Source organism: Protopterus annectens, chromosome 3.part0, assembly GCF_019279795.1.
Source record: "Protopterus annectens isolate FY-2018-M chromosome 3.part0, PAN1.0, whole genome shotgun sequence".
Taxonomy (NCBI): Eukaryota; Metazoa; Chordata; order Ceratodontiformes; family Protopteridae; genus Protopterus; species Protopterus annectens.
Window position 1 is genome coordinate 697,016,638 of NC_056731.1, and position 9,813 is coordinate 697,026,450.

The window sequence follows — 9,813 nt, forward strand, 5'->3', positions numbered from 1 at the left end:
CATTTGCCATAGGTGAAAGTTTACTTCTGCATATACATTTGCTTGCTGTCAGCCTGTCACAATACGGTTGACTATTTAGCTAAAATTGTCGACTCGGTAGAAAAGAGCTTTTAAAAAAGTGGTTGTAAACAGTTAGCTTCAGAAACATATCAATCGTAATCATTCTATTTGCATTTTGTGTAAACGTTATTTAGGAAAAAAGAAAAGCACTTCAGTTGTTCGTAATGACAATTAATAGTCGGGATCCTTTTAACCAGCAATTAATTGTGTGGGTGGGGGTGCATTTTTAATGTCCTTATTAATTCGCTGCACAAAGACTATGTTTTTGTTTGGCCAGCCTGCCTTTGACTGTGATACCATATACGATTCGTTTTCTGCATTAAACCTGTTGCTTTCTTAGATATGTCCCGATTCCCCAGAGCCCTTGATAGAATAAAGGAGAGGAACAAAAATGATAGAATATACGGGCAGTTTATATAAGTAGACAAGGGCAACGAAAATGTTGGTACTCCCATTTCAGGAGTAATTTCCTGTCCCGGTTGTTCTTCATTTAGCACAGGCAGCGGGTGATTTCAGTGAGGAGTGACCCTTGAGTTTTTTATTAATATTTCATTGCAATTATTCTACCCTTTCCGAACTGCGGGTTGTTGTTTGTTGTTTGGAGAGGGCGGCCCCACATTATTTCTTAATGACTTCCCCAGCTGCTTCTTTCCATTTTCTGCCATCAACTACCATCTGGCAGCTTATTAGCACCTCAATGCATGTGTCAAGTCACGGGCTTGTGGAACAGAATAAAACATCACACGCTAAAAAATGTTTTAAAATTATACAGAACTATACCAAATGGCAATCAAAACGTCACGATTATACTCACAGCGTTTGAGAGACACATGGAGACAAAGATTAGCTTGATGGCTAGAGAGACAGAAACCAAAACAACAAACTAGCACCGTAAACACTTCTGAACACTTTCACCTCCTTGCTCCATTTACTTGCACTATATCCCATGAGAACATATTTACTGACTAAAGGCGGTATCTGGCTTGTATTCTAAATTAAACCAATGATAGTGAGGAGAAGGGAAAGGAGGGTCTTCTACAACCATCTGAAAGAAAGAGGGGCTCTGCTGCAAATATTTACATATTTCAGTCCTTTGTTATTATTTTCAGGGTTCTTCAATGTTTGAACACACCGTACTGTGCAAAAGTATTCAGTTAAACACATCTAACAACATTTTCCCATTACACTTCTCATTTATGGGCTGTGTTAATTTGTAGAGAATGAAATAAACCGATTTCCTTTAAAAGAAAAAAAGAATTATTAGACGTAGACCTTGAAATTGTTAAATATTCATGTTGCTTCTACAACTGTATTTATATAAAACCCCACATATTTAATAAAATTATTAATAATTTCACTTAGTTTATTAAACAAAAATATATGATTTAGACAATTTTTTGCTGACGCGCTATTTACAGTTCGAAATCACTGTATATACAGAAAACAGAAACACTTAAGAAACATTTACCAAACAAAGAATGCAAGAATAATTAGCATAGCACATATGAAAGTGTTAAGGTATTGTGAAAGGGGGGACTTGACTGTCTTTGTGATTTGTCAAAAAAGTTCTGTATACTGTTGTTTGTGGCAACCAACTGGAAATTCTGCAAACTGTTTTTCCAATATTATTGTCCTTTAGAAAACCGTGCCTTTTTGATTATTGCGCTGACTTAGCTACGAATCAGGCTGAAGGAATCGCTGTTAAAATGCGTGGTGTTCCTTCCTGCTGGCTCTGGGAACTAAAATACGGGGAAAAGGGGGAAAATATAAGAAAGAGAAGACCGTTGTTAGTAGTAAAGCAAACGCAACACTGCTGGACAAGATTCTCGTTTATTATAGTAAAGAACAAATGCATTAATTAAATATCATAAGTACAAGAACTGCATGGCACACAACTGGAAAAATACATGAAATGTACCACGAGTGCCTCTAAAATTTAAACTAAAAGTAGAAGCAAAAGCTGCCTTCCTGCATTTTGTACTCTTATAAGTGGCAAACGAGAAAAAAAAAAAAAACAATGCATTTTTATAATGGCACGCTCTAGAGCAATACTTTGGTAACACGGGGAAAATATGTTTAACACCTTACCTGTCCCTGGACGTCTGGAATGGCAACTTTAGCGGTTGTGTGGGGGATTCAGTGGGAGAAACGGCTTCTCTTTCTGCAGGGGAAAATGGATACAGAATTATATAACGTTTGCATTTAAAATGTATTGCGCATAAAGTTTGTATAAACCATTAAATACATTGAGCGTTTCCAACAAGGTAATAAAGATTATTAACATCGTAATATATATATATATATATCTATATATATATATATATATATATATATATATCGTGTGCGTGTGTGTGTTCATAAATCTTGACCAAGCTCTCAACAAATCAAAGACACATCACAACAAATTCAGAGACGGATCCATAAACAAATAAATCGAGACATTGACAGAATAAGATAATATGAATTAATATACATTTTCTTAACTACAAGAAGTCTATCTCTAATTGTTGTCATTATTTAGCAAGTCTAAAGCAACACATTTTCTCCAAAGATCATCAGGTTCAGGAAGGATTGAGAGGAACAGAGCTAAAATTTGAGTCAAAATCAAGGACAGTTGAGAGGTATGATTCTCGACTCAAGCACTTAACCTCTGGGGCCTCGGGGAATTGCTAAAGCTCGTTTTTAAAACATAACGTTTCTTTCTCGTTCTGTTTCTTTTCTCTACCTTACTGTTATTTGTAACTTTCAGTGTTATGCATGGTATATACACAAATGCATGCATTTATTTACCCGTGTGCTTCGGACTGCAAAGTTCCAAAGGCTCGTCACCGTTCAGTGTACCCTGCAAGGCCGCTAACACTGAAGGTTGTTGTTGCTGCTGGACCTGAATATGGTGATTGTGCGATACGTGGTGGTGGTTTACTCCCAAAATGGATCTCATATTTAGCAAAGAATTTTGACTGAGGAAAGCACCATTTGTCCAGTTGTGAAATTTGCTGATATGGCATGTATAAAGTCCATGACTGGGTAGAAAGGCTGGGTGCTGGATGTGGGGTGAGTTGAGTGGAGCTGGGGTGGTAGGCGAATTAGACTTGTGTGTGGTATCTGGACTGGTAGCGGTTTCTGCTAAAGACCAGATCTTGGGCTTATTGTGTAGTGGCATCTGTAAACTACTCTGTCCAGTAGGAGACACATTTCTGGGATTATTCCCATCAGATACTTCTTTTCCCATTGTTAGAGTTTCCTTGGGTTTGAGTCCCTCTGCTCCTGGAAAGTGTAAGTCTTTGTCTTTCTCTAGGTTGGAATTTTCACACTGCGCACTGCGGTCGGATTTATCCTCGTCTTCTTCGTTGCTTTGCTCCTCATCATTTTCGTCAATCTTGTCAATGTCTATGCTTTCCAGGTCAATTTCCTCGTCGTCTTCATTTTTCTCAGTATCTCCCTCATTGTCACTCCCAAAAAGGATACTGTCATCCTGGTCTTTGCTCCTTGCTCCCCATGTGACCTTATTTTCCTTCTTAAGTCTCCTTCTGGCATTTGCAAACCACGTCGAGACTTGTGTCAGGGTCATTTTAGTGATGATGGCCAACATTATCTTCTCCCCTTTTGTAGGGTAAGGATTCTTACGGTGCTCATTGAGCCAGGCTTTAAGAGTACTAGTGCTCTCCCTTGTGGCATTTTTTGGCCTAGCGGGGTCTCCATACTGGAACTGTCCATATGGGTAGTAGGCAGGGGCTGTGTGCGCAGCAAAAGTTGCAGGATGGACACCAGGGTTATCTTTCAGTTCGTACTGGGAGCCCTGTAGATAATATAAATAGTACAATTAGTCTGTTGCTTCAACACAGCGAACAATTGTTCATTCTGTCTATATTCTGTATCAGTCTGTATGCACACAGTTAATCTTGCCTCTAGCATTTGACAGCATTTATGTTTTATTTTTTTTAAATAATCATGTCACAACATAGCTCTTAACCTCTTGTCAGAGACGAATTCAGAAATAATTAGGGGCATTTTCTATTTTCAAAGGTATTAAGACTATTAATTGTGCTAGCTAACAGAATAGAGAATATGAATTAACAAACATTTACTAAAGTAAAATGAGTCTATCAGTTCGATTGTTGCCATTATTTGGTAAGTGTAATCCACTACGTTTCTCCCAAAATTACCAGTTTTAGGAGGGATTTGGATACTACAGAAAAAAATTAAGCCAAAATCAGGGGCGTCCCTGATAATCGGGGACAGTTGAGAGATGTATCACAACGATGCATAGGAAAACTAAGAGCTGAACCTTATGCATGCAGAAATAAATAATCAATAAATAAACAAGCAAATAAACAGAATCAATTCTTTATAATTATGTGCAAAAATGTGCAGATGGTATATGAACCTGGCATCAAAAGCTCCGAAATATGAAATCCAAATAATAATGTTATGCAAGGCACAAGAAGAGGCATCGGAGTTCCTACTGCAAGGGGTGAAAACACCTGTGAGTAAATCGATTCATCTTACACTTTTAAACACTATTGTCCATCCTCTCTGAACTCCATACATCATTTTAACTTTTGAGCTTGAATATGCTCAATTGTCCAGATACCTGTTATTGAGGGTAATAAATCTGTCCAAATGCAACAAAAGTCAAAACTCGTCAGCTGAATGCAGATAATATAATCTGGCTAAATAAAATAGACTTATATCTACCAATGCTAATCCATGGAGGTATATGGCGCAGATTTGCCCAGCAGTGAAAAGTCAGTTCATAAACTGATATTTTACTGAAATCTGGACGTAGAGTTTCAGTAGTACAGACAAGAAAACAAAATTGTTGGTTCAGAGGCATACGTGTGAACACTCACACAGACACACTATAGATATATAGATATTGATATATATATCTACAGGCATGCACACAATATAGGCATGTGTGCATGTATGTGTGGGTGTATATATATATATATATATATATATATATATATATATATATATATATAACAGATATACAGTGTTGTGTATTGGACGCGCGCATATCTACACACAGTTCCGATAGATACTGAGTGCGCTGGCTCCGGCCTCTTCTGTTCCATCTTTTAAACCTACCTTTGGCTCAAATAGTTCAGAAAATTTTTGCAAGTGCTAAAAGACTTTTTTTTTTTAATTTGTAATCACAGCATTCCTTTCCTGGTAGGGTAGCAAAAATTCTGGAAGCCAGCAAAATACTGCAGGACCAATAAGGCCGCGGGATATCAAGTCAATAACATTTTGTTTTTCCAACTGCAACACTGGGCCTTGTTATCTTAAAGCCTTGCACTTAATGTTTCATAGCCACGCTTTGCTGACTAGATGAAACTATTTTGGTGAGATATATATACAGATACACGCTATGAAGGAATATTAGTAATTTCAGTACACATTAGCTTAAATAAAATTTGCTCATAGAACTTCAAGCTTCACTTTTTAAACCAAGTATAAGATCAGACAAATCAAAAAAGTTGCTGTAACAATAATACCAGTTTAGCCAACTAAAACCAGTATTATTGACGTATACTACAAAGGCCTCTAAAACTAAATAGCAAGTATAAAAGCTAATGAATGTGTATTTTCATTTATTAGCGTTGTGTTCTCCAGAAAACAAGTACAGCTATGACTGCAATTTTACAACGGCTAGTTCTCTCTCTATGTATAAAAATACCTGCAAAATAATGATACTTTATTGCATATCACTGTCTTTTAAACATGATTAATTTGTAATAACAACAAAATTCACAGGTGTTGTAAAAATTAATCCTTATTATCCAATGGATGCATTGCTAAAAAATCACCATACCTTCAAATACTAGTAAGCCAGAAATTGTTAAAATGTGCGCAGAGTACTTGACAGTATATGAAACAGAATAATGTATTATAAAGTTTACAAGTGTATACATACGTGTGCATGTATGTGTATGTATGTATTATATAACCCTCAGTGTGTACATTATGGCACGTTTTAATATAATGCCATATTCTAATCAAAGCATGAAGACGCAAGGGAATCCATTTCACTAAATTATTTGAAAATAGAGATAAATAAATAACGAGTTTAATTTATACGGTTTACTTTTTAATTTGTCAACACTGTTTTTGGCATTTTAGTAGTCAAATTTATTTAGATACTTTTTTGTTACACCTTAAAACAAACCATTTGGCCTTTCAGTGCTCATTTATGACTTTTTGGAAGACTGACTGCATACCCACTAATAATTTATTTTTGGAAGACTAGTTCCACCTCTGTTTACAATTCTACACAGGTACAATTTCAGCTTTAACCACCATTGTCAGTTATTTTTCTTCAGTAATTATCAGACTTATCTTACATAAACCAATCAAACACATTCTATCTAAACTTTTTAAAAAGTCAAGAATGTGGAACTATACAGAACCCCTTCAAGCTGAAAGCTTAGAAACCTAGATTTACACAGGCAAACAAAATAAAGCATGCTAGAAGAGATCAGCAACATTAAATACAAAACTAGCAAAGGAATGTTAACAATATACTTTATAAACTATCAGAAACTTCAGGCATCAAAGCCTGTTTGCTGATTAACCCATTTCCCAGTAGGTCAGGGAGTAAAATGACTAATTCGCTGGGTTGATTTCTCTAACAAGACAGCTAGATCGATATGGTTCTCTTCGCTCTTGCTCTCAGATGCAGACACACTGATAGTTCGCCTAAGACAGCAGACATTACATAGCAAAAGACTATGCATCTCTCAAACTCTTGGCGCAAGAAATCTGAACAAAGGCCCAAAATCAGAACATATTTTAAATACTGCTCTTAACAAACTTGGTAAGCTGACAGAATAACAGATTTTGCTTTGGCATGCACTTTCTGAAGAATATACAGTCTGACACTCAAATATCTGTTATTATTTAATGAATTCTATCCTCAGTGTCCGAAAACTACAAATTTTATGAAGAACAGACCAAATACATAGGTCAAAAAATGTGAATATTCTGTGAAAATCTAGACAGTTGAGAGAGAAGACACTCACCATCTGAGAGAAGAAGGCCAGCTCCGTGGTGTAAGGGAGAAAGGCACTGTAGTTGGGCCCCCCTGCAGCCGCCGCCGCTGCTGCTGCCGCTGCGGCCGCCGCTGCTGTATATGGCGCCGCTGCATACATCCCGAGTACAGAGCTGACAGCGGCAGCAGTCGCTGCTGAGCCCGAGCCGCTCAATTCCGAACTCCCGGGGCCCCGTGTAGACACAGCTGCAGACAAGTTCACTCCAGGCCGGTCCGTACTTCCGTAGACAGCTTGGCCAGCACTCAGGTACTGTGGGTAACCCAGCTGGGGAAAGGACATCTCCGATTACCTGGATACGGACACTCACACTGACACTCGGGGGTGAAAAAAAAAATTGAAGTCAACTTAAGGAAACTATCCCTACTAATATAGTAGGAATTTATACAGCACACTACAGTCGCCCAGCACAGAATCACGGTTTGGGGATTCCACTTTGAAATTAGTGGCTCGTCTCGGTAGCTAAGTCCTTTAGATGTGATCGGATCACCAATTGAGCTCCAACTGATGGCTCTGCCCTCAGGTCCTGGGCAGATCTCTCCGATACAATTTGAAGTTGATGCTTTGATTGGCAGCCACTTGAGCTACAAGCCCCGCCCCTCTGAGCGATAAACAGCTTCTCCTGGAGCCGAACTGAGCCCCTGTTAATGTGTGTGTGTGTGTATATGTGTGTGTGTGTGTTATTTAGCTACGACCTCTTTTCACTGAAGTCCCCACTGCTGTATGACAACCTGTCGACACGATGTTACAGCTGTCCAACATTCGGGGTTTGCTGTTCAAACCTCGATAAGTCCCCTTTTAACAAAAACGCTGGAGTGACAGATTTTACGTCGTTATCGCTGTATGCTGAATTGAACTTTTACTTGGCATATCTTTCAGTTTCTAAAAAAAGTGAAAAGCTCTAGCTCCGCGTTAAAAATAAAGGTCTAGTTAACCAGGCACAATAAAAAGAGAACAAAATACCACAGTTTGTAACTTTGCAAAGAACTCGAGCTTCTATGGCATCTCAAAATGTGCGTATGTGGCGGGAATCCGCAAAACAACAATTAGATTCGGTGCTCTCGACATTTGAAAAGTTTAAAGGAGCATTTCTGAGTGCTGCTTTTGTAAACATCGAACATGTATATATAGTTTTAGCAGTCATATGTATACATTATTCTAAAGAGTTGAAACCAAGTCCTGCTATATTATAGCCGTGTTAAAATCATTCAACAAAATTAGAACTTAAAACATGTATTTACACGTGTGGTGATATATTGTGAAAGTTTGTACCCAAATTTATTTAAGCTCTTTTTTCCAAGCTAGGTTCCCCAAGAAAAGCCAAAGACACTCTTTTTTTATTATTTCTGCGGTGTTAATACCTGTGTGTATAAGAAGCTTCATTTCTTTTTACAAATATGCCTGGTTATGGCAATCAGATGCATCGTATGTGTGTTTATACAATCTAATGACACTCGGACAGTAATATCATTGCAGAAACTCAACTTTAACATTCCCTTGTTTTTGTCATATGCAGAAAACAATTGGGTCCCGAAAATGAACATCTTAGCTTTTCGCAGCATCTTCTACTTATCATTAAAATATTGGATTATTATACACCTTAGATTACACGTTTCACTTAGCTAGTACTATGTATTTATTATAAAATACTTCTATGCATGTTTTAAAAAACTCAGAAATATTTGAAGTACTTATTTAATGCAGTTCTACTTTAAGCAGCAGAACTATTGATTTTGATTCCCGTATCATAACCGAAATATCCAACTCAAGAAGGATGAAAATATGCAATAAGAACATGTATTAGACCAATAAGTTTTTTAAGAACACTGTTGATATTAGACTGGACGCGCATTTTACACAAATATGTAGACGAATGGCAGGTAGTAAACCATGCGTTTTTAAGTTATATTTGTATAATCATTAAAATTATAATTTAAAGTAATATAGCATATTGTAATCGCTAGACAATGTTGTTACTGTGGGTTCTTAGCTACTGGAAAACAGATACAAGCGATCTTGGCCAATATCGCACGTGTGTGTGTGCTCAGAGACATGGAGAGTGTCATTGTATTCTCATCATTTAAAATATGTGCGTGACCCCAATTCACCCACAGGAAAAGTTTCACAGAAATGTTCTCGAGTGAGCCTTTAGTTGCACACTAGCCGTGTAGTCAAGATTTACTAAATATTCCACTTCAAGATGATTTCAGTTTTGGTCATCATTTTGGCGGCTTCTTATATAGGTCAGTGAAAGATAAACAGGATGTGGACCTGCACCTCAGCTAGCCAGGAGCGCGCATAACAACATGGGCGCGCATCTTCATATTGTGCGTGGACTATGTATCCCCATGAATCAGAGAATAGTTGAATTTTGTTTATCTACTATGTTTTGCTGACCATTTACAGAATGGATACACAGAGACAAGCCCTGACTATTGGCTTAGCAAACAGAAAAAAAAAAAAAAACTAGGAGACCTTCACGACAGTAGCAGATTGGAAAAAGTAGAAAACCTAGAATAATAGATAACACAGACAAAAATCATACTAGATTTTCTGTAGAATTAACGCGCTATTCCCCCCTTCTTATGTGCTGCAGAATGTTGTTTAAATGATACAGAACTCCGGGGATAACTCCCTACATCCAAGAAAATTGTGAGTACAACCTTAATCTTCAGAAACGGAGGAGCTTTTATATTAG

At 37.5% G+C, this 9,813-nt stretch overlaps 1 protein-coding gene across 1 annotated transcript; it reads right to left on the reverse strand.

The window, feature by feature from the left end:
* Positions 1-1,392: 1,392 nt before the first annotated feature.
* IRX1 (iroquois homeobox 1) lies at positions 1,393-7,633 on the reverse strand. The gene is made up of 4 exons (XM_044065079.1): positions 7,089-7,633; positions 2,851-3,859; positions 2,149-2,221; positions 1,393-1,799 (listed from the first exon to the last, which is right to left on the reverse strand). Exons 1-4 carry the CDS (start codon positions 7,395-7,397, stop codon positions 1,742-1,744), a joined length of 1,449 nt encoding a protein of 482 aa, XP_043921014.1. The 5' UTR covers positions 7,398-7,633; the 3' UTR covers positions 1,393-1,741.
* Between the last annotated feature and the right edge of the window lie 2,180 nt (positions 7,634-9,813).

Bases quoted from the DNA above. Each gene is read 5' to 3' on its own strand.
- IRX1 (XM_044065079.1), bottom strand. From the start codon at position 7,397: ATGTCCTTTCCCCAGCTGGGTTACCCACAGTACCTGAGTGCTGGCCAA. The intron at 3,860-7,088 runs GTGAGTGTCTTC...TATTATCTACAG, and splicing joins TGGCCTTCTTCTCTCAGATG to GGCTCCCAGTACGAACTGAA. The intron at 1,800-2,148 runs GTAAGGTGTTAA...CCCGTATTTTAG, and splicing joins TTCCAGACGTCCAGGGACAG to TTCCCAGAGCCAGCAGGAAG.